A 25,877-nucleotide genomic window follows, 5' to 3' on the forward strand; every position below is an offset into this window, starting at 1 on the left:
CACTATCTAGGAAATGCCGATGTGGGTTCCTTTCATCATTTCACTTGGGATCTAATCCACTGCAAGCCCCAGGAATTTCTTTACCTCCTTCTGGAAGAAAAGAGTCAGAAAGAAGCTTCAGCTGATTCCCCTGTGTGCTTTCTAAGGTGACACAGCTGCTGTGACACGTGAACTGCTAAATGTCTTGGGTGTCACACACAGTCATCAGTTTCCCTCCTGCAGCAGTCAGGGCAAGTGAAACTGCCCGGGAAGCCTTGAAGACTCCTTCTCTGTCCCCTCCCAGGATCTCTGGAGCAGGGCCAGGGGTCAGGATGCCAGCTGTCCGGCTTTCTGATGCACAGCCATGGTTGAGACCCACGGATCCTCCAGGGGCCATACGGACATTCTCTTCCAGCTTCTTTCCATTAGACCTCTGGTTCGAGTTTGAAGGGCTGATGTTGGAAAAGTTGCTTAAATTACTGGTCAACATCACATTGTTTCAAAAGTTGACATGAGAAACTTTGTAGGGAAGGAGGGATTATTCAACCAAAACTACCATCTAAGAAGGGTCTCCTGATGGGTTTACCAGCCCGTGCCTGTTTCAGAGACAAGTGCAGACTTGATCCTGCCTAACCCTGGGTCTGACACATTCCCATTGTGGCTTCAGTGACTGGAACAACACCTGCTCGTGAGCCATTACAGCTCTGGGCAGTAGAGGGTAGTGACCAGCAATGCTGGCTCCGGAGCCACAGTTTGAATTCTGGATTCAGCACCCACTAGCTAAGCCACCGGGAGAAGCTGACCAACGTCTCTGTCTTAGTTTCCTCTTGTGCAAGTGAAGGACAGATAATCCCCACTGTTTCACTAAGTGCCATGAGGATTAAGCAAGCAGATCCATGGGGAGGTCTACAGTAGTAACTGGAACACAGTAAGTTTCTAGAAAGTGGGGACTATCATTATTAGTGTGTGTGTGTGTATGTGTGGTGCTGGGGATTGAACCCAGGGCCTTGGGCATGCGAGGCAAGCTCTCTACCAGCTGAGCTAGATATATCCCCAGCCCTGATTATTATTATCATTATTATTCTTTTCAAGCAGAATTCTCTGCTCTAAGGCTTGGAGGGGTACAGAGAAGTTGAAGGTTACGCTTGAGGAATTCATTCACAACTGGGCCTGAGAGACAGACAGACAGATGGATTATGACAGATGTGATGGCTTTCACAGTATCGTGTGCAAAATTTTGGGACGGCCTCCAGCAGGGTGGAGGATCAGGACAGGAAGGCTTCCTGGAAGAGGTGGCATTAGACTGTGCCCTGAAAGGCAAGATTGGACCTATAGATTCCGTCACTTGCTACTTGAGAGAACTCAAAGAGAAGAATGGATCAAAAGATCCAACCGTCGGCATTACCAAGAGTGTGTCGGCCATGTGGGCAAAGCCACCGCCCTCTTCCAGGGCACCCAGGCTTCTGACATTCCCTCCATCCCTGGGGTTGTGCCTATTTATGGGTGATCCAGCGGACAGTCCCAACAGAGGGTTCAGGCCTTTGCATTTAGACAGAAAGGCCAGGCATCCTCCACGGAGCAGTTGGGAACAGGCACAGGGCAGTGGGCAGGCCCCAGGGCAGGGGAGGCAGGACGGTGGGGAGGCAGTAACTGTCTGTGTCTTTCACAGGCCACAAGATCCCAGGTCCTGTCTCTGCCTCAGCCCCTCCAGGAAATCCTGTCATTCAGCCAGGACATATATACAGTTCAGAGGGACCAATTTTCACCAAGATCCTGGATTCGCCACTTTTCCTGTCTAGAGGCAGCTCTCTCGCCTCTTCTGGTTCAATCCAGGAAAACGAAAGGGAAGACTTTGAAAGTAAACACTGAAATGCAAAAGAATCTGCTGGGCTAAGTTCAAATAGCAGAGCCCCTCTGACAGGTGCCTGGCACCAGGAGGAGCGAGCACTTCCTCAACATGCTGCCGCTAAGGATGGTTTTGCTTGGGTTGATTGGACAGACTTTCTGCTCCCTGGCCAAAACCACGGGACAGGTAAGATGGAACTTTCATATATTTTTGATTTGTTAATTTTTATGATGTGTTCAAAAGCTTTTCATGTTCCCTTCTGGTCCTGGGTAAAGGGTCCTGCTCTGAACTCCATAAATCCAAAGAATGCTGGTGAGAATGCTGGGGTGCTACCCAGTGGCTCTATTTCACATTCCACCTCCACTGCCGGAATCTCTGATGTCATTGCTAGCCTTCCTATTCCCATGGAGGATTTCGGTGTTTTAGTTTTTGTTTGTTTTAATCATCTCATCCCCTACCATCTCATCTTTCCAAGTTAAAAAAAAAATGAGTGTGGAGAGATGTTTCTGGGGAATTCCAGGGTGGGTGACATTTTGCAGAGGAACACAAATATCAAATATTTGCAAAAGTCACCAGGAATTCACCCATCCTTCTACCTTCCACAGTTGCGGTGGAAGTTTCGAGGGCTACCTTCCTGGTAGCCCTTGTTCAATACATCAGTACATCAGGACCTAGAGCAGGCTCACAGCTGTCCCAGCAAAGTGACACTAGATCAGTGAGCACCAATCTGGGGTGATTGATTTCAAATGCACTTCACAATCTCTAACTTCCGATTAAGAAAGAAAATTTAAATATGATTGTGCCTCTGCACCGGGCAAATTTTTGCCAATGAGTTTACTCCAGTTGACCGTCTCCTGATTCTTCCTCTCATGAAAACCTGGGAGGATGCCCGACATCCACATTCCAGCTGGGAAGTAGGGGAGGGTGAGTTTGAACTGTGGCTTTTATCTATCTGTTTAACAGATATTTCAGAGATGAGTCAGGATGCTGCACAGTTTACAACTGTTCAACTGAGAAAATAACTTAATTTCAGGAAGCTCAGCCCCTCCCCTGACGGTGCCCCAGGAGTGACGGGAATTATCAGCACCCTGATTTTCACCAAGAGCTTGCTTTTGTAGACCTGTTCTTGCAAAAGCAACCAGTGTCTAAATTGTGTAAAGCTGAATTTGCTTTGCAGAGGGAATGAGTTTATAAATACTGAATGAGAGGTACATGAGTCATTCCATTTGAAAAAAAAGGGTAATTGGAAGGTCAAGGGATTTCCTAAGTAGAGAGTAATAAATCCAGCCTGCTAAAACAGAAAAGTCAAAGTAATGTCACCCAATATAGCTATTTAAGAAAAAGTCTGCCCTTAAAAATACATTCTGGTGTTGTGACAGTTAGAAAGGATTAATTCACATTGTATCTTTTATCATCATTCCACAAAGAATATTCCAGAAATATTTGGGTTCCTAAGGATCACCACATGAAAGCTTCTAATAAAAACAGGTTTTATTGTGCCACTTGGGTACAAGTGAAAGGGCCAATGAAGGAACTAAAGGACTAATAACTTACAGTGTGACCTCCAGCCAGTCATGCACTGTGTCTCACTCAGTTCCCCCACCCTAAAACGAGGAGGATGATATTCACCCCCACTTATCCCTAGAGTGGTCAAGTTCAAATACAGTAACCCCTTTAGAAGTGCAATCACCCTATCTTGTTCTGCACACGTAAAGTTTCTTCCTTTGCAGGCCTTGCCTATTTCAATGACCTGGGAAGCAGCGATGGTGGTTCTATACCTCATGCTATGAGCCATGGGACAACAAGATGTCTGGGATGTCGTCCTGTCTTACAAGGGGCTTTTAAGTGGAGAGTCAAGACTGACCTAGTGGGCTCCACTGGGCCAGCCAGAGGAAGAGTTGAAAAAGGAAAAGAGATGACTGTGGGTTAGGGGCCATGATGGTGTTGGTAGGGCCTGCAGGCTGCGGGCTGGGTAGCTGAGGGGCCAGAACAGAACACTCCTGTGAGGACAGACACCAGGCCAGGCACAGAGGTGGGATGGAGGGGTCTTCCAGAGCCAGCATGTACTACTGGCCACTCCAGACTGTGTCAGGCAGCAAGCTCCTGTTACATCATGGAAAGTTCTCCATAATCTCAGGAGTGGCTACTGATATCTCCCTCCACAGGCGATGGCATGGGGTAAGGAGTTCATCCAAGATTGCACACTTGAGAAGATACAAAGCTTGCCTCCAAACCGAGGTCTTTTGACTCCCAGGTTCAGTCTGTCTTTGTTACACAAAGATGCTTCATCTTCAACTTGATGGAGGGCTGAAGGAAACTTGAGAAAAGGGGGAAATCCACACGAGAGAGTCAGCTCCAGCATCAGGAGCAATGGGAGGCAGGCCCAAAGTGGGTCTGTTTTAGCAGTTAATTCTGTGCCACTTTGCGTGGCTAAACAACTATCCCTGGTGGGTCTGCCTGGTGTCCCCAATTTGTTCGTTTAATCAGCAGTGTAACTGGGTACCACTGCGCATCAGACACTATTTAGGGGCTCAGGCGACAGCAATATCTCTGTTCTCATAGAGACTACTTTCCAGTCAGATTGTAATCTAAAGGTCGCAGGAGCTATTGCCCCCATAGTTCTCAGCACAGTGCAGCCTAGAGCTGCCACTCCTACGGAGTCAGTGCTGAAGAATACCCGTGAGGCCTGTCCTTCTGTGACCAACTGATCTCAATAACCTACTTTCCCATTCAAAACAGATATTCTGGGATATATTTCAGGTTTCTCCTTTGGATACATGTGAGTAGTGATATGAGGTTACCTTGCAGGACTCCACACTCTAGATCCGGGATGGCAAGTCAGAACCCCTTCCTTTACCCACAGCCATGGCAGACGTTGCTTGTGGATCCCAACACTCTAGCCAGTCGTTTTCCATCAATCTCATTACCATCCTTGACTTTCCAATCAGATGAAGCCAAGGGAGAAGATTGGCCAAGCCAGCTGTTTTGCAAGATTCTGATCATGGACATTGATATTTGTTGTTATGTTTGCACAGGCAAAAAGATGCGATAAGGAGTCTCTTCTAACAATTAAGACCGAGTGCCTATCCTGCTCAATTAATTTGGGAGTTGAGTGCCCGGCTGGTTATACCAAAATAACCAACAACTCTGTAGGAGTTCGGGATTGCAGGTACTCACTATGAGAAAACAAGCAAGCCTGAGTCTCAGAATTGGGACTCCAAATTGAAGCTCCCTGTCTCGAAAACTGTAAAGTATTGCCATGATTGTTCTCTAACACCATATTGGACCCAAACTTAGGCAACTCACAACTTATGAACTTGGGTCTAAAGCACCTATTATCATTGATTCATATTTTCATACAAAATTGACTACCCTGATTTGTATATAAACATTCTCCCTTCCTCTTGCCCCTCCTATTTTTTAATATCTGGGGTTTTGTTTCATTTAGAAAGAGTTCCAGTTTGAACTTTTTAAAGGCCTTGGGTCTGGTAGTCATCTCACTAACAAGCTAGGGACCCAGATCCTAATGAGGACCCAAAGAAAGGGGACAAATGAACTTCAGCACGGTTGAATTCTTTGTGATGTTGTATTCTCAAAGATCTCTCTATTTAAAATATTCATAGGATGATAAGTAATTCTGCTTGCTGGGCAAAGGGTGTGGCCGTGAGGCTCAAGTACAAATGCAACTTTTTAATTGTTCAGTTTACTAACTTAGAAATTAAACTTTACTGCTCACACCTGTAATCCCAGCTGCTCTAGAGGCTAAGGCAGGAGGATCACAAGTTCAAAGCCAGCCTCAGCAAAAGCAAGGTGCTAAGCAACTCAGTGAGACCCTGTCTCTAAACAAAATACAAAATAGGACTGGGGATGTAGCTCAGTGGTCAAGTGCCCCTGAGTTCAATCCCTGGTACCTCCCCCCACCCAAAAAAAAAAAAAAGAAAAAAGAAATTAAACTTTACTCAATGAGTTAATTTTTAATTCAGAATAAAGAATGAACATTTTTTTATTTTGTATGAAATGAAATCCTAATACTGTTATATAACACTATTTTAAATTCATATTTATTTAATGTGACCACATGACATTCTAAAACCCAAATCACCACTTTTAATACAAATGCACATTTTGTAGCACATATTTTTAAGTTAACATTATTGTTAACTATACGTACATCTTGGACAGTGGTTCCCTAGGACTTACTCATCTTGCATAACCAAAGCTTTGTGTCTCTTTGACCAAGCCCTCATTTCAACCTCCCTCCAACCCCTGTCAGCCAACATTTTACTGATCTATGAGTTTGATTCCTTATATAAGTGGGATCCTGTAGTATTTGTCCTTATGTGTCTGACCTAAGTCACTAGGTATAATATCCTCCAGGTGAACCCATGTTGCATACAAATTACAAGATCTCCTTCTTTTCTAAGGCTGAATAATATTCTAATATTTCATTGTGTGTATTTGTATATTATTTATGATCCACCCCCCATTTTCATTGTTTCTTAATTTTTCGATTTCTAACAATTAAAAATAATTCATGATTGTTATTCTATCTAGAAAACCAGATTCATTCAATCTATATATTTTTAAACATAGGTAAGCATAAGCATCTAAATAAAAATATAGAGTAATCCCACCACCTAGAGATAATCGCATTGCTGTGATCCTGGGTTAAGGGTTAATGTCCTCTCTCTACTCTCCAAGGTACACCTTTGAGATCAGAACATACTCTCTGCTTCTTCCTGGATGCCGTCATATTTGCAGGAAAAACTACCTCGAACCTGAGTGTTGTCCAGGTCACTGGGGCCCAGACTGCATGGGTAAGAGACACAATCTTTGCACTTTGGTACTTGCTTCTCAATGTCCTAGCATAGAAAATCAAGATGAAGGCAGCCAAATAAAAGGAGAATGTAAGCATCTTTTTCTAGAAATTCCATTTTAGTCTATATGTTAAGACTCTTTCTTACTCCATCAGTAAAGCAATCTACTGTAGTTAGAGATCTGGCTTTTAGAAAATTCATTTTTAAGTCAGGGAAAGGGACAATTGAAAGGTTATCTATTTAAAAAAAAAAAAAAAAAGATAACTGGTCAAAGAGAAGAAATGAGAATGGTGGTTAATTATGGCCCCAAGTACAGTTTTCTTTAGGAAGAAACATCTCAAAGACCATAGTTATTGTTTGGCAACCAAAATAATCAATAAACAGCATAAAAATTGAAGTCCCAGGGCTGAGGCTGGGGCTCAGTGGTAGAGCACTTGCCTGGCAGGTGCAAGGTACTGGGTTCAATTCTCAGCACCACATATAAATAAAAGTCCATCAACAACTAAAAAAAATTTAAGTCCTTTAGGGTGGAATGTCAAACTCTGTAGTATTAAATTTATATACCTTAGTTTAAAGAAATTATGTAAAGTTGGGCTGGCATTGTGGCTCAGTGGTATAGAGTGCTTGCCTAGCATGTGTGATGCACTGGGTTCCATTCTCAGTACCACATATGAATAAATAAAATAAAAGGTCTATTAAAACCTACAAAATATTTTTTAAAAAAGAAAGAAAGCATGTACAGTTAACTGTATAAAGTTATATGCAAATATATGTATATTTAAAAATTAATTCTGATCAGGTTCCACAGTGTGAAAACTACAAACAAAGTTTCAGTCAATAATATGCCCAGACTCCAATGAACAAGCATAGCATTTTGCCAGCTGGAACTGAACTTTTATCCTGATTACTATAGACATGAGTACTCAAACAGTGACTGAGTTCTTGCTGTGATGTGCAATTTTGTGAAATCTCCCTCTTTTTGGTAGTCAAAAATCATAAATTTTATGATTTTTCATGAATTTGTCACTTAATCCCTATCTTCCATGATGTAATGAAAATATCTCCTTATGATTCATTAAAAGGGTGAAATGTGTTCTCTTGCTTTTTCTTTCTGATTGAAGTAATCTAAGTACCATTTGCAAAGTTTAGAAAGGTCCAAAGAAAGAAAAAATACCAACTCATGCTCTGATTCTGCCATACATAGGCAACCCTAAATATTTTGGTTTATTTCAATCTTGGTCTTTTTTCCATAATCTTCTAAATAGTTGAGCCTATATTGTATGTATTATGTTGTCTCCTGATTTTTTTTTTCCTTAACTAATGGTTAAATGACTGATCGCTTCCATCTATTCAACATTCCTGGCATTAAGTACTAGTGAGGTTCTTGGCTTTTTTATTTTCTGATACAATTCCTAAAATAAACCTTTCAGTTAGTTTTATCTCCATTTGCCTATGAGGGATCAGATATTTGGAGATTATCTCTTGTCCGTTCCTTTTGGGATGATAAGCGATAAGTAAGTTCAAGTTCAGGGCTTCCTGGAACCTAAGGCTGCTCTCTTTCCACCTCATCCCACTGCCTAAAGCAGAGCTTGGGAGAGAGAGAGCCTCAACGCACCTTTCTGATTCCTCTCTCTGTTGGTAGGTCCTTCCAGCCTGCAGTACACTCCTGGCCTTGGGAAGGTCAAGGTTAGGGATTTAGGTATCTGTTAACTGCTCTGTGCTGAGTTTCACCCAGCAAATTGGCGTATATTTCTAAAACTCTAGCCCACCAGAATCAAGGGTCCAGATTCAGTGTCTTTACCCAGACTTTCAGATTTCAGAGTCTTCTTTTCAGATTAAAAGTGGTCATGACTGCAGCCGACTCTCGCAGACCTCCTGGTACAAGACAAAGAACTTTTATATTTGCCTTCCTCTTTCCAACCTGTGAAAACTAATCTGATGTTAAGGTATTAATCAGATGCACTGTAGAAAATAAAAAGCTTTGTCTAAGATGCATTATGAAAGTCAGCATGTCCAACAGAATGAGTGGCAGACCCAACCATAGGGGCAGAACCACACAGGACCTGCAACCCTAAGTTTTAGGTGTGAACTTAGTTGGATCAGGGGGGCCAATGACTTTCCACTTACGCCTCAATCTCCTTCTGTGCCAAATGAGGGTAACAAGTCAAGTTTTAGGAAACTGTGATAGAGGTTTGCAAACAATAATCTAGGGGAAAGGAAGGACTTGGCAAGTGTATGACACAACACAGGCACTTTAGAAATGTTCTGGGACTAAATGAATGCATGAATGGCAATCCACAGACCCCTAATCATGAAGAGAGAATGGAATGGTGCTCTTTCTCCGAGCCCTTGTTTGAAGGGTGGGTAATTTTGAAAACACACACAGGAAAAAGGGATTCAAAATCTTCAGAGGGTTTCATAACATTGCTTTGTGCTCTTTGGGGCAAAGTGGCAGGGCTCACATTTACGATCAGAAAAATCAGAAAGGATTCTCTGAATGCTCAGCCATTTCCTTTAGACAGGTGTTCAGGCCAGAGAAGCAAAACACAAGAAAACCAGGGTCTGGACATTATTTCTGTTGTCCTCTCATTGGGGCAAAAGGGTACTTCCCTTTATCTTCATATTCCAAACATACTAAAAGTTACAAAAGGCTTCCTTCCGTCAGCTCAGGGAGAAGATAAACCCTCCCCGTGGCTACATATTTCACCTCACACGTTTTGTGTGATGACAGGCAAGGTCCTGTCTATCACTTTACATTTCCGCAAGGACAAAGCCATTTCTGAGCTGCTGACACGCATCCACCCTCTTTTTTGAGGAAACACATTCCCAAGCTCCAGAGTGACCTTGTATCCTAAGCAAACGGGCACTCACTTCCTTTGTAATACAACAACAGATTCACTGGTTCTCAACACCTCTGGGGACTTTGAAGATTATTTCAATCCTGTCTTACTCAGATTAGGAAATAACTGTTTGATCAACACTGAAAACTTAGAAAACACAGAAAAACACAATGATAAAAAAAAATGACCCATCATCTCCTATCATGAGAAAAAAATGGTGTGGATTCTCACCTGGGGGAAAGAAATATCATCCTGACATAAGGAAGGTATTTTTACTTGAATTGAACTTGCTTGTCCCTAATTAAAATTTGTACTGCTTCATCAAGCATGCATAGGAAAGTCTTTTCTCACTAACACAGAAATGTATTTTTAACTTTGAAACTTCATCATATTTGAACAGACAGTATTCTGCTTGAGAGGAACAGAATTTTCTTTATCTGTACTTTCCTGTTTGATTCCACCAGGAATGTGATTGATTTGTGAAGCCACTCAAAGTAATGGAAGAGGCATGTAGGCAGAAAGGTCATGGCTAAGCTTGATCATGGCCAGAACATCCTAAGAGAAATGGGTATTTGGGGGTTTTCTTTCTTAGGTCAATTTCACCAAATTCATTGACTTTTCTTTTTTCTAGACCTCTTTTTATTTTCCACTTCATATTTGTTGCCATTCACTGCACAGGTTGCAAATATTGAAATAATGGGCTGTATGGATTTGAAACCACTCTTTAAGAAAAAGGTTTTTTTTGTTTTGTTTTGTTTGGTTTGGCTTTGAGTGATAAATGATGCTGAGTGCACATTAAGGACATAATTTGCTTTGTGCTTTGGTCTCCCAGGCAGATAAGACCAACCAGCTATCCATGGAATACGAGGAGATATTTTCTGCTAACCCTGAGCACCAAGTTTTTAAACAAAGGTGGTGACATGGAATAGGCACCTCTAGAGCCTCTTAGCAGAGAAAGTTACTGGGAGGTCCTTGGCCTCCGGTTGGGCAGGAAGTTGATTATCTTCCTTTTAAAGAAACAGTTCAGCTAATGATTTGCTGACAGTTTATAACGGCCCCATCTCCTGTGTGAGAAAAGTCATGATACAGGAGACCACCAGAGTAGTAGTCACCCAAAGGAAATGCGATAATGACTTAAAGTAGCCTTATCAGATACTTCAGCCTCACAATGTGTCAGAAATCTGCCCTCATAGCAAATTCTGTAATATCTCTCTTCAAGCATGGTTGCTGAGACTGTCAGTTTTATTGTATGTATTATTTAGAGGGGCCCAAGGTGAAAGAAAAATGATTTGAGAAGCAGGAAATAAATTTATACTTTTGCCTTAAAATTTTTAATTAAAAGCCAAATAAGTTTTCAAATCAGGACCCTAAAATCCACACACTCTTGCTACCTTTTTTTCCAAAGTTCCTTCCAGGATTGGCCAACTCATAAAAATCAAGTATTTATTGAGCACTTACTATATGCCACACATAATCACATATATGATAGGATCTATTCCAGTCATGCATATAATAGGTCCCTAATCCCAAGAAGTTGACAGATTAATGAGAGATGGACACAAAAGCAATAGTACCTGTACATTGTACTGTGAGCCCAGGCGAGGATGCTGGGATTTTGAAGGGTCTGGCAGCTCACCCTGTTTGACTGCTCAACTAAACCGAAACATCCCGCAAAAGGTCCTGCCTCCAGATACCATGGCACTGGGAGTCAGAGCCCATGTGTGGATTTGCAGAAGATACAGACATCAAGCCCTAATAATAAGTACTCCCCTGACCCTTAGCCCACTGAGTCCCAAGGCCCTGGGAGATAGGCTGGGCCAGGATGGAGCACTTCCTACAGAGAAAAATCTTCCATCCCCTGCAGATGAGACTCAGGAAAATCCCTAGGAGAGAGAAATTTCCAACCAGCCTTCACCCTTAGCACGCCTACAGGCAAACATCGGATGACCCTGAGCGGCTAGAAGGCCACTCGTTTCAGAAAAGGATGTGCTGGGGTCTCACCTCTTCAGAAATAAACCCCAAGGCCAGCCCCACTGGTCCCTTCCTGACCACAGCAAGAAGCACACAGCCTCCTTTCTGTGCTGGCTGGACTTCATTTTACATTCTCATCAAGGTACAAAGGGAAATAACTGTGGCAGCTTTGACAATACCAGCAGGGAATCAATGAATGTCAAACAAATCAATCAATTCAATGAATGGCTCATAGACATAAACCATGTAAATACTATAAGCAATCCTTACAAAGAAGCACAAGTTCAAGACGTTCCAGTCAGGCAGAACTGGGTGAGGGTCCTCTGGATCTAAGGACTATGTGACCTTGTTACCCAGCCTGCGCATGCCTGAGTTTCTCTTAGGTAAAGCGGTGATCATACCCCTTTATAGAGCTAAGGATGAGAACTAAATATACTGAGTCTAGTACATGCAATGGGCCAGTCATTCTATCCAGGATCTAGATTGCTCATAAGAACAACCACAGTGACAAAAATGAAAGATCAGGCAGCAGACGATGAACAAAGACCAACATCTGGTCCCTGGAACATGCTTTGCTAAATGGATATCTGGACCTGAAGAATGTTCCTTGAACATTGCAACTACCCTAAAGCACCCAAATGAGAAAATTTAGAGAAAAGATTGAAGGCAGCACATTATACAGATTACCGTGTGTTTAGCAATAGACATTAATGATTCTAGTATCTGAATTTCTTTTCCTTTCAGTGAGTGTAAACTATAGAAAAGGGACCTCCAAGATCTAAGTAAAGTTTAATCAACCATGTACAGGACATTGATCATCTTTCCAAACCTGTCACTAAAGCACAAAAACCAGTTCTGATGGATTTTTTTTTTTCAATTATTCTTCAGACGTAATTTGCACACAGTAAAATTCACCCTTCTTAGGGTACAGTATTTTGAGTTGTGACAAACACAACACTGTTGTGTGGAAGTCACCACAATTAAGTTAACAGTTACACCATCCCCATCCGCATTCCCTCTAATGGCCTCTCCAATCCCAGCCTCTGGCAAATACTGCTTTCTGTGCCTCTTTTTTTGCCTTTGTGTCACAAAACTGGAATCACACAGTAGGGACTTTCTTGGGCTGACTTCCTTCCCTTAGCATAATGCATCCGAGATCGGTCCATGTTGTCACCTGTACCAGCAGCTCCCCGGGACTTCCTTCTGTGGCTGGACTCAGTTTGTTTATTCACTAACTGAAAACATTCGCAGTTATTTCCACTCTGGGGCAACTGAGAACAAAACCTCTCTGGATATTTATGTACAGGTTTTTGCACGAGATCAAGGTTTTATTTCACTTAGTGAGGTATGTTTAACTTTGTGCAAACTGCCAGAACTGTCTTCCAAAGCATCCATGATCATTTTTCATTCCCACCACCAATGTATGAGGGTTCTAGTTGTTGGGAATCCTTGCTGGTACCTGGTATAATCCGATCTTTCCTTTTCCAACCATTCTAGTGAGTGTGTAATGTCTTTCTCTGCCATTTCTTTAATATGCATCTTTTCATGTGCTTATTATCTATTCATTTATCTTTTGAGCAGTTTACTTATTAAGTTTGGAGCATTCTTTAAGTATATGAGATACAAGTTTTTATTGGAATTGTGATCTAAAAGTATTCCCTTAAAGTCTGCATCTTATCTTTTTTTTCTCTTAACAGCTTTTTGAACAGAAAACATCCTTAATTTTGGTGAGGCCACTCTGATAGATATGCCTCTTGAGTCCTATCCAGAAATATCTGGACCTGAAGAATGTTCCTTGAACATTGCAACTACCCTAAAGCACCCAAATGAGAAAATTTAGAGACTGGGGCTTTACATCTAGGTCTGTTATCCATTTCAAGTTAACTTGGACATATGGTTTAAGGGATAGATCAAGGTTCATTTCTTTTGTATGTAGATAATAATTCCAATAATTCCAGCAACGTTTCTTAAAAAGACTGTCCTCTCTCCATTGAATTGCCTTTGCATCACTGTAGAAAATGAGCTCATCTTCTGTGTCTTATTGATCTGTGTGTCTGTCCCTTCACCACTACCACTGTTTTGACTGCTACTGCTTTATAGCAAGTCCTGGAATCAGGTAGTGGAAATCTTCCAACTTGGCCTTTTCAACATTATTTTAGTTATTCCAGTCCCTTTTCTTTGCCATATAAGTATAGAATCACCTTATCAGTTTCTACCAAGAAATATAAATCCTGCTAGTATTTAATTTTAATTTTTAGTACATTGTAGTTATACAGAATAGTGGGGTTCCTTTGCCATATTCATAAATGCATCTAACAATTGACTCCATCCTGTAGGATGAAATTATATTGAATCTATAGATCAGTTGAGGGAGGACTAACATCTGAAAATATTGAATATTCTGATTCATATCCACAGTATTGTGCTGCATTTACTTAGGGCTTCTTTAGTTCATCAGTATTTTGTACATTTCAGCTTACAGATTCTATACTATTTTTGATACTTTAATACCTAAGATATTCATGGTTGTTGGTTCTATTTTAATGAATTTTTACGTTTTCAATTGTTAATTATTCATGGTTACTGTATAGAAATGCAATCAGTTTCTGTATATCGACTCTGAATCCTGAGAACTTACCTAGTATTAATTCTAATAATTTTTTGAAAATTCTTTGGAATTTTCCCCCATAGATAATTAGTTGACTGAAAATAGAAACCATTGTATTTCTTCCTCACCAAACTGAATGCAATTTATGTTGTTGTTTCTTTTAACCTTTAGTTACTGACCTGGTGTTTTCTCTGTTTTGTGTATTGCTGGGATTCAGTTGGCTAAAATTTTGTTAAGAATTGTTGGGTCTAGTGGGCTGGGCTGTGTAGCTCAGTGGTAGAGCACTTACCTCAAATGTGTGAAGCACTGGGTTTGATTCCAGCACCACAAATAAATAATGAATAAAATAAAGGTCCATCAGCAACTAATATACACATATAAATTGTTGTGTCTATGCTCCTTAGAGATCTGGATCTATAATTTTTTTTGCTTCTTATATGTTTGTCTGACTTTGCAATCAGGGTAATAATGTTCTACATATGAAGTGTGCTGGAACATGTTCTCTCTTCTTCAACTTCCTAGAAGGGTTTTTGTAAAATTGGTATCATTTTTCCTTAAATGTGAGATAGAATTCACCAATGAACCATTAGCATAGAATATTTTTTGCAAATGATTTTAATTTCAAATTCTTAAGCATAAGGGTATTCATGTTATCTAGTTTCTTCTTCAGTGAGCTTTAGTAGTTTTTCACATTCAGTAACTTTGTCTATTTTGTTTGTATTGTCACATTTATTGGCATCAAGTCAATCTTATTATGTTAGTTAGCTTTTCATTACTGTGACCAAAATACCTGACAAGAACAACTTAGAGGAGGAAAGTTTATTTGGGGCTCACAGTTTCACAGGTTCTGTCCATGGTTGGCTGATTCCATGGCTCTAGGTCCAACAAGAAGCAGAGCATCATGGCGAAAAGGGATGTACTACTGTAGCAGAGGAAAGCTACAGTAGTCAGGAAGTAGAAAGACAGAAAACAAATTCTAGGGACAAAATATAAACCCCAAAGGCACACCCCCAGTGCCCTACTTCCTGCAGCCCTACCCACCTGCCTGCAGTTACCACACCGTAGTATTGTGTTAATCTATCTAATTATTAATCTATCAAATGGTTTCACATGCTGCTTGGGCTGCATCTCTCATATTGGAATCCTTTCACCTCTAAGCATCTCTGCACCGTCTCACGACCATAGCAATAATAGGGATTAATTATTCCTTTCATACTCTTAGGCTGGTGGTGAGGTTCCTTCCCTTATTCCTGCAATTGGTCCTCCTCCTCTCCTCTCCCTCCCCGCCTCACCTTTCTGTAGATCCAGATTTATATCTGGTATCATTCTGCTTCTTCCAGATCCATTTCCTGGATCTTTTAGCTTTTGTGTGTCTGGGAAAATCTTTATCTTAACTTGGTTTTTGAAAGATGTCGTTGTTGGAACATAGAATTCTAAATCGCCACTTCTGTTGGTTTTGGTACCCTGAAGATGCTGTCCCCTCCTCTAGCTTCTGTTGGGGTCTCTGTTAGACATGTCATTATACCTGTGTCCTCACAACAGTGTCAAATATCTTTTCCCTTTGGCTATTGTTGAGATTTTCTCTTTTTCACTGATTTTAAGGAATTTTTGTGGTGTGCAGTTTTCTTTTTGATGCCTTTGCTAAGGGTTCTCTGAGCTCTTGGGACTGTGAGTTCACACATTGCATCAAATTTGGAAATTTTGGGCCATAAATTTTTCAAACTGTTTTTCCTTTTACCTCTTCATAGACACCTATATTAAGATGCTTGACGTTGTCCCACGACTCTCTCATGCTCTGCTCCTTGTTTCGCAGTTTTTCTGTTTCATTTCTTTTCCTTTAAGTTCACTGAATCTTTTTCCTCGATGATTAAACTGGTATTAATTCTACATAGTATGTTTTTTAAAAATAAATGTTTAGTTGTAGACAGACATGATACCTTTATTTATTTGTTTATTTTTATGTGGTGCTGAGCATCAGACCCAGTGCCTCACGAGTGCTAGGCAAGTGCCCTACCACTGAGCCACAACCCCAGCCCTACATAGTATGTTTTCTATCTTAGTTATTATATTTTCACTAAAATTTCAATTTATGTTTTATTTATATCTCTCCCTTCTATAACATGCTTTTCCTCTCTTCTGGAATACAGAGAATACAGTTATGAATATTTTTAAACCTCTGCTGATCATGCGTGTAATTTCTGGGTAGCTTTAGTTTTTCTCTTCATTATTCATGCCTAGGACATTTTTTATTAAATGCAGACATGGCATATTTTACTTTGGTTTGGTGTTTGATATACTTGCATTTTATTAAATACTCCTCCCCTAACACAATGTAACACACATGCGCGTGTGCACACACACACACACACACACACACACACACACATTCTTAAGCTTTGTTCTAGAACAAACAAAGCTGTGTAATAAGAGGCTGGAGATGCAGCTCCAGCGTAGAGCTTTTGCCTAGCATGCATAAAACTCTGGGTTTGATTCCTTCCCTGAAAAAAAAAAAAAAAAAGAGGAAGGAAAGAAGAAAGCAGCATAAAGGTGCATTATAATCTAATTTCTGGGACACAGATTATTTGGAAAGTGTTTGAACTTGCTTTTAGGTTTTGTTGGATGAGACTAGAGCAGCCTTTAGTCTAGGGCTGACTATTCCACCAGAGAGGTGGCATCCTCTGCGTCTGCTTCCCAGTGCCCCACGTCGTCCAAGGTTTTCTGCTCCGAGTGAGGGAACACCTAATACCCCTGTCCTGTGTGAGCGGGGTCTTAACCCTTTATTCTCCCTGAAACTCCCCCTTCCCCTAGTCATTGGGATTGAACCCAGGGAGCTCTACCACTGAGCTACATCCCCAGCCCTTCCCATTTGGTTTTTGATATAGGGTCGGTCTTACTAAGTCTCCTTGACCTTGCGATTCTCCTGCCTCAGCCTCCCAGGTCACTGATGGAATAATAAGCATGAGTTACTGCCTCCAATCGCCCCACACTCTCGGACGGTTCCTTCCTGACTCAGATCATTTCCTTCTGCCACATCAGTTCTCAGTGGTATGGAGAGAGTTGCACATTGCCGGGCTCCAGAGCTTGCTCACCCCCTCTCTGGACAGCTCACTCACCTCTAGTTCTGCCCCGTGGGATCCAGCAAAATTCACCAAATCCCCCAAACTGCATCTCCCAACTGAGGGAGTCCATTCAGGATTAAGTCATTTGGTGAATGTTGAAAGCATCCAGTAGAGGGAGCTAGGAGGGCTCTGGTATTCTTCCTTTATCTCAGAATGTAAACCAGTATTATTTGCTTTTCCTTACTAGACTGGCAGGCCATGGAGACAGGGACCAGCTCTGTGTGCCCCACTTATATACCCAAGACCTTACATCAGTCCCACCACCTCCCAGTACCACACTGGGGCCCAAACCTGCAGCATGTGAACCTTTAAGGAACACACTACACCATGTCCCAGCATTGCACCCTGAAGCTCACGTATTGAACTCTAATCTCCAATGTGATGATATTGCTAACTGGGAGGAGATTAGGACATGAGAGTAGAGTCCTTGTGACTGGGATTAGTGCCCTTATAGAAGAGGTCCCAAAGAGCTCCCTGGCCCCTTGCACCCATGTGAGGACACAGAAAAAGGCACCTTCTACAAAGCAGGAAATGGTCTCCACCAGACACTGAAGTTCTCAGTACCTGGATCTTTCCACCTGCACTTCCCGGTCTCATCTGTTGTTTCTAAGCCACCCAGTCTGAGGTTCCTTGTCATGGCAGCTCGAACCAACCAAGATAACTGCTTTTTCATTTTCTGTGAATGCTGATTCCAAATGACAGGAGGAGGGTATATAGCAGAGCACACTATGGCTCGGGGAAGCTTGGGGCAAAGATCTTTTATGATGGGAGTAAAAAGTGGGGGAGCAGAAAGGTAGACACTTCCAGGAGAGGCTGGGCAAACGAGTCTCTTATTACCCATTCCAGCTGGGTGACTTTAGACAGGTCATTTAACCACTCTGTGCTGTTGCTTATCTAGAAAGTGGACTTGAAATAGTATGTAATTCAGGGCATTGCTGTGAGCCGTGCACACATGCATACTTTATTATTATCTATAGCTCTGTCGTTAGGTTTTGTGGAAGACACTTTTTCTTGCGTGGAATAATATTTGATCCTGCCTCCTTCACATAAACACATTTCGTGGCCATGGGGTGACTTCAGCATGGCGCTTGCAGATCTAGATACCTTATTTAAACAGGAAGAACCTAAACTGTCACTGAACCCATGTCAACTCACAGTGTGGACCAATACCAAGTATACGAAGAAAATAGAATTTTATTTTTATCCTCATTGCAGTAATACCTTGAGTTTCTGTTGCTTATTTTAACTTCTCTGATTTTGAGCATCACAGTGTCTGGCTTTCTTGCTAAATGCCCCTCTGTCTCAGAATGAAATTTAATGCTTAGCACATAGTAGGAATTCCCTGAACATTTAGTGAATACCTATGAAAACTTCTAATAAATGTTGGTAAATGCTCCGTTCCAGGTCTAGTTCAATTGAGAAGTGCAAAATGCATGCTTCTTTGGAATCAGTGTGTGGGTGAACTTGAAATATCTTTGCTTATCCTACTAAGCATTTTATTAACTAGCCCCAGCCATCCATGTTACCCTCTCAACCACCCACCACTCCCACCGGGCACCTTCCAAGTTCCATCCCCACCAAACTCATATCATTCCCAGTGCAGCCCAAGGCCTTTTGCAACTCTGAAACTTTGTACTTGCTTCTCTCTTCCTGAAACGCCCCTCCCTTTAAAGCATAGCCAACTCCTACTGCACCTTCAAAACCCCAGCCTAAATGACTTCTCCTTGGGGATGCCTCTCAGATTCTCCAAGGAGCGCAAATAGCTTCCTTTCCTGGCCACCTCAGTTCCCTGCCCAGCAAACTGATTCAAGGGCCTGGCCTAGGGTTCTGTGAGGGCTACTCTAAATTTCCAGCTGCGCAACTAAAAATGGTAAGACCCTGGGCAAGTCATGCGATCTCTATTCCAGTCTCCTCATCTGCTAACCAGCAGCACTAGCAGGCACCCCTACAGGTTGCAGGGGGATTGACTTAACTAGATCATTGCAAAGTGTTAGCAAAGTCTCAAGAAGAAATGACAGAAGGTGGTGGCTTCTGTTCGAGCACCTGACTGCACTGAGAGTCACCCATATTCCTGTCTGCCTCCCCCATGAAGCCCTAGATGACACCAACAGTGTCTGCAAATATTTCTTGTCTCTGGAACTAGCACACTTGCTAGCACATAGTAGGTGCTTTGTGCATCATTGCAGAATGCTCCTGAGAAGTCTTGAAAGGATGACTCTGAGCTGTTTGACTTCCTAGAGTGCCCAGGAGGAGCAGAGTCACCCTGTAGCGGCAGGGGCCGTTGTGCTGACGGCATAGAAAGAGACGGGAGCTGCTCCTGCCAGGTAAGCAGAACATCTTCTCCCTCTCCCTGGCACCCGGGACCTCCTTAAACATGGGCCTGCATGGTGGTGTATCTGAGGGGCAGCAGTGTTCATAAAGGACTATGCCATCTGCAACAAAGTCACCTCTTAGAGGCTGGGGACCCTCTGGTGAGTTAATTAACTGCTCAGCCTTAACCATATACATCTGTAAAATGGGTCTGAAATAAGATCTGTGCAATATCAAAGAAGTCAAGTGTGATCACACGTGCAGTGCTCTTTGGTGACAGTCTCCAGGGCTATAGGAACTGTGGTGGTTACTATTAATAATCGCCGCTGTTCACCGACTGCCCTTTACTGCTTCCTCAGCATCCTTCGCCACCCCCTGGATCTGCTGATGGAAGAGTTTCTTTATCTCATGAAAGTGACTCTTTGCCAGTTTCAAGTCTTAGAGGTTTTTAAACACAAAGAAATGTTTCTGAAAGGATGGAGCTCAATGCCTCAGAAATGCAAAACCTAGAGCCTTCTTTCCACACCCTCGGGTAAAGCTGCTTTGTGGCTGTTGCTTGCTGTCTATTCATATCTTTGGGACTGACAGAGCAGCTCTATTCTGCAGATCTCCGTACCCTTAGCAAAAAAACGACCCAGATCCTCATGTCAGCATCATCACAAAAATAAGAAAGGTGCTGGAGAGGAGCTTGGGGACAGGCCCAAGGGAGGAGATATCTGAGAAAAAAAAACACTAAACCAGTCCACAGTGAGAAGCCCCTGGGCTCCCTGGGTACCGAAGGTCATCTTGGGTCTGATGTCATCCTGGTGGTTCTGCAGGAGGGGTTTGGTGGAACAGCCTGTGAAACCTGCGCTGATGACAACTTATTTGGACCCACCTGTTCGGAAGGTAGGTCGGTTTTTGTGTAATCAATGCATTTGTAAGGGTCCAGAGAGCCTGTTTCATAAGGGAAAACTCGGAACATGTAGTCAGGATGTAGTTGCATGTAGCCAGGTCTACAAAGGGAAAGCCAAAGTTGACAGTGAATGTAATAAATGGAGGGGGGGAGAGAGAGAGAGCACTTCAAGTGGCCCCTCACCAGGACGCCTTCTGGCCTGCTTGGGAGGCACATGGATTCTGTTCCCTGGCCTTCTGTTCCTTGCTATAGGGCTTTTCTCTGAGATCGTTCTGAATCCTGGTCTCAGTATAGATCCAGGGAACTCTCAGATCTACCATAGGTCCCCCCACATTCTAATATGCCCCTTCCTTTTGGGAATTCACAATTTTAACTGCCTGCAGCGGTCAGAGATTATTGATTCCACAGTCAGCACACAAACCTGAGACCGGCTTATCCAACCTCTCATTTTTACTGTTCTCAGAAGTGGCCCTTGAGGCAAGGGTTTGAGTACAAATTATTTATTTGGCAGGTGATCCCAAGAAGCACTTCCCTGAGAGAGTGACATGGGGTAAATAAAAGCTACACCATCTTGGAGTTATTTCTCTTATCCACAATGGGGTGGGAGCAACACCTATCCAAAAATGCCCACACCACAGCCTAGTCTCTGGTGCCTAATCTCTGCTACCTGGCAAGGCAAAGGGGAATGAAGATAGCAGATAGAATTAAGGTTGCCAATCAGCTGATCTTCAAATAGAAGGTTGTCCTGAATTATCTGGGTGAGCCCAATGTAATCCCAAGGTCCTTCAATGTGTAGGAAGGGGACAGGGGACTCAGTGTCAGAGCAATGCAATGTGAGAAAGACTCAGCCAGCCATCACTGGCTATGGAGATGGAAGGTGGGCCAGGAGCCATGGAACACAGGCAGCCTCTAGAAGTTGGTTAAAGCAAAGAAACAGATTCTTTCCCAGAGCCTCCAATAAGGACCAATATCTTTATTTTAGTGCATTGATTTTGGATTTGGATTTCAGAAATGTAAAACAATAGATCTGTGGTGTTTTCAGATAGTAAATGTCTTTGTTCATTTTCCATTGCTATAACAAAATGCTTGAGGCTGAATAGTGTGAAAAGAAAAGACATTTATGCAGCTCACAATTTTGGAGATGAAAAATCTAAACAGCATAGTGCTAGCTCTGGCAAGGACCCCCCTGACTGCCTTACACCATGGTAGATGGGTGCGAGAGAGAAAAAGATCACATGCCAAGATAGGAAGCCAAAGGAAGGAGAGAAGCCAGTCTTGCTCTTTTATAACAACCCCTCTCTTAGGCCCCAACTGGAGTCCCAAGGGAACTACATCAGTCTCTTCCAAGGACACACCTCAGTACCTAATTACCTCCCAGTAAGCTCCACCTCTTAAAGATCCCACCACCTCTTACCATCATCATATAAACCCTTAAGGGACAAATGCAAACCATCACACTAAGTTTGTGGTGATTTGTTACAGCAGCAATAAGAAACTGATACACATAATCATCAGGGGAGAGTTGTCAATTCCTTGGCTCTTTCAGCATCAGTGAGTGCTCAGTCTGAATAGCCATCTTAAGCCTCACACCAGACTCCCAGGCAAAGAGCTGTAGGTGCTGAAAGTTGATTGAGATGCATGGAATCAGCAAGACCCAGGGAATGTAGGTGTGGTTGGGACAATGTCTTCCAGAGCCATTGCTCCCAAAAGGAGCATACAGTATGGTTCTAGTTCTACAGAAAAAAAAAAAATTAGGTTTGGTAGACCACTTTGATTCAAATGTTTGGAAGAAAATCTACACACACACGCACACACACACACACACACACACACACACCACCCCCATAAGTTTGCCCACTCTGTAGTGGAGGCGTTGCTTCATTCCAATCCATACCTTGAAGGTAAGACACCAATGTGTCTTCATCTCCTGTACCTTCCACAGAGCTGCCTGCAGGGTAGACTCTCACAGCTTTAGTTGGTTGGATGAATGAATGAATGAGTACGTGAATGAATGAGTGAGTAAGTGAATGAATGAATATCTAATTCACTGCAGCAATGGCATGATTTCAGGAGGTAGCACATGGAGGGCTGGAGCCTTGGCCTTACAGACAGACTGGGCCTCAGCTCCAAGGCTACTAATTGTGGGAATCTAGATATGTTCATGATGCTCTCTCATGCTGTTTGTGTATCTTTTATCTAAAAATAAAAATAATATTGCCTCCTTCAGGGAGTACATAATGAGATAATCAATACACAATAAATATTAGCTGCTATTATTATTATTATTATTATTATTATTATTATTATTATTACCACCTAGTTTCCCCTAATCTAATTTCTTCACCAACAACTCCACATGAGATTATTTCATATGGGTATTAGAAAAAGCAAATTTAAAAAAAGATATTGGTATTCTGTATGCTTTTTAATATTAACATTACATTAAGGGTCAGTAACTAAAATATAACCAACCATTTATGAGAAACAAAATGTTTCCTCTCACATTGGCCCTTCCTTACCATACTACTAGAATTTGAATTAGATATACCAAATAAACACTAGATAAATACTAAACCAAATAAATCCTAAGTGGGAAGGAAGAAAGAAAATATGCAATGTTGCTTAGTACTCAGGAAAACTGAACAACTAGGGATGAAAAATTAGGAAGATGAACCATGTTAGCTCCGAGAAACTAGTGTGTGATGGGCACAGATGCACATGGAAATTCCTCCATATAAAGGAAGTAACCTGCCTTCACAATTATTTGTGCAATGAAGAAAGCACAAGTGAAAAGAATAAAAATGGTTTGGAATCCTAAAATATTAAGGAGGAAGATTGGAAACTTAACCAGGATGCAGGGGGAAAAAAAAAAACCTCCATATTCTAAAATCCAATAGAACTTTCTGTGATGATGGACATGTTCTATTTTTGCACTATTCAATATGGTAATTGTTAACCACATGTCTACTGAGCACCCGAAATGTGGCTAATAACTGAGGAACTGAATTCTAAATTTCAGTTCACATGACTTAAATTTAAGTACCATGCATGGCCAGGGGCTGCCATATTGAAGTCAGACTGGCCTGAGTGCGAAATCACCCCAACTGCTTTGTGAACCAGGGCAAACTATTTAACCTCCTTCAGGCTTCCTCCTCTGTAAAACAAGAGTAGCATTTATATCAAAAGCTCCATGCAGCCTGTCACAGACACGAGCAATGGAAGCAAGTATTAAGTGAGGACAAAGCCAATCCAACACTGAGCAAGCCACCAAGGAATGAATGGATGGATAGATGGATGAATGACTCGAAGGCTGCTCCAGTGGGCAAGGACGGGGGCACTTGCAAGCCCTTTCAGCCAGGCGTCCACTGGGTGCCACTGTTGTTCCGTCCAGCGTGGTGTTGGTCCTGGGGAAGTGGAAGCCGGCCAGCTGTTAGGTGCAGTCTATTTTTAACGCTGACTTTCCCTGCTCCAGAGCACTCTCATTCCAGCCGCTTATTGGTAGGGATGAGTCAGAGCTGCTCCGGCCAAGGGCTTTCACCTCAGCTGCCAGTGCCCTCGGCGCTCAGTGCTCCCAGGGAGGGCAGAAGGCAAAGCCCTTGACATGACTCCCGAGTCAACACCACATGGTTAATGAGTGGCCAGCATTTACTGAGCACCTACTGTGTACCAGGCAGTATGGATTGAGGTCTCCCATACACACTCCCTTTGGAGCCTCTGTCCACCTCAAATTAGTGTCCTCATGCTGCAGATGAGGAGCAGAGGTCATCTGAGGCCACGCTGCATTATGGGGGCAGAGGCAGGATTCAACCCTGGTGTCTGGCTGATTTAACCCCTTACAGCTGGATTTCGTCCTCACTGAGCACTGCACCCATCTGCCCCTGGTGAGCATTAGACCCCAGGTAGGTGATGGGGATCATAGGGATAAGATTAGGCTCCTATCCCCAAGGAGCTGAAAATGAGAGCAACAATTATACCCTGGGAACACAGGAGATGGAGCAGCTCATCCCACCACGGGAGATGTCTGCACCCTCCTCTGGTCAGAGTGGCCTGGCTTTACCCACCTTAAGGTCACACCACCTGAGTTTCATGTGTCTCTAGAGATTTGCTGAGGCCCATTCACAGAGCACCAAGGGCTTTCAGCAATCATCTGGGAATCCCTGGGCCACTTACTTCTCCTTCCCAAGGACACTCTCTTGGCACTGGCTGGTGGCTCTGCACTGTGGCATCAGTAGTTTTGGAAGGCTGCCTGTGCCAGGTCAGTTGATCTAGTGCAGAGGCGGCAGTGGGAGATAGGAGGCGGGGGGGGGGGGGAGTGGGGGGGCTAACACCAGGATCCAAGGCCCAGAGCACACAGCCAGGAGGGCAAGTGAACCAGGGAGGACAACACGTGGGGCTAGGACCTGAGTCACCATTCCACCCACCTCCTGTGCTCCATCCTCCTCCACTGGCTACGTGGCAGCCTTGGGACAAAGATTATCCCTGTGTCCCCCAGGGTCTGGCTCTCCAGAGGCGTATTTATACACTTAGTGCCTAATACATGCCTGCCACCAGGTGGAGCTGGGTGAATTTTTTTTAATGAATTGAATGCAATTGCATCAAGTCCCACAGAGTCCACCCCTGTCCCCACTCCAGTCATCTCCAGAGCCAACTTGACTCCTCTCCAGAGCTTGTCTATTCTAAAAACTACAGCCCTGGGCAACATCAAAGTGCTTTGCTAAAACAGAAACAGTGGCACACAGATTTTGAAGGGAGGCTGACAATTGCAAAACAATTTAATTCTCCAGTTCTTTGAGTGAGATCTTAAGCTGGCTCTCTCTCCCATTTTTTTCTAATCTGTAATATAAGGGTATTAATGACACCTACCTCACACAGTGCTGTGAGCGTTCTATTAGATAATGCATGCAAAGCATTTGGCAAAATGCCTGCTAGATAGTAAGTGCTCAATAAAAGGAAGGATAGACCCAGGCCTAAGGTGAGGTGTGTGGAGGATGTAAGACTGGAAGACGCCACACCACACGACACAGATCACCAAAGAGGTTTCTGCTTTATTACAAAAGGCTGTGTGTTTATATAGGTCTAAGGAGAGGCAGCAGGGGCTGAGGTAGATAACGGGTCGCCCGTTTATTGGCAAGCTCTTCCATATGTCAGTTCTGGAGCCCAAGAAGTTAATTCTAATTGGGGCTAAGGCTTCCCACCAGCAGGGTTTGAACATTGGCGCTGGCGGGAACGTTTCACGCCAGTGAAAGAAACAAAGAGGAGAAAGAGGGTCGTTAGATGCCATATTGGGGTTTTTTTCTGGGTTGCTGCTGCCGTTATATGTTTTCCCAACAGAGGACATAGCTCAGATGCAGAATTCAAGAAGGAACCAAAAAAACCCATCAGTAATCAAGACAGATAACCACATTAGTTTCCCTGGGTTACTGAAACAAAGCTCCTCACACTGGGTGGCTTATGGTCTCCCTTCTCCAAGTTAGAAGTTCAAAATCAAGGTG

General features: G+C 42.8%; 1 protein-coding gene across 1 annotated transcript in view; it reads left to right on the top strand.

Annotated features, from left to right (window-relative positions):
- The first annotated feature begins 1,951 nt into the window (after positions 1-1,951).
- Positions 1,952-25,877, top strand: part of Stab2 (stabilin 2) — a 153,409-nt gene continuing 129,483 nt past the window's right edge. Inside the window, exons 1-5 of the mRNA XM_076855421.2 lie at positions 1,952-2,011; positions 4,861-4,994; positions 6,527-6,642; positions 19,419-19,504; positions 20,309-20,378. Of these exons, the coding sequence (XP_076711536.2) occupies positions 1,952-2,011; positions 4,861-4,994; positions 6,527-6,642; positions 19,419-19,504; positions 20,309-20,378 (466 nt within the window). The remainder of the gene's footprint in view (positions 2,012-4,860; positions 4,995-6,526; positions 6,643-19,418; positions 19,505-20,308; positions 20,379-25,877) is intronic.

Source organism: Callospermophilus lateralis, chromosome 4 (assembly GCF_048772815.1).
Source record: "Callospermophilus lateralis isolate mCalLat2 chromosome 4, mCalLat2.hap1, whole genome shotgun sequence".
Taxonomy (NCBI): Eukaryota; Metazoa; Chordata; class Mammalia; order Rodentia; family Sciuridae; genus Callospermophilus; species Callospermophilus lateralis.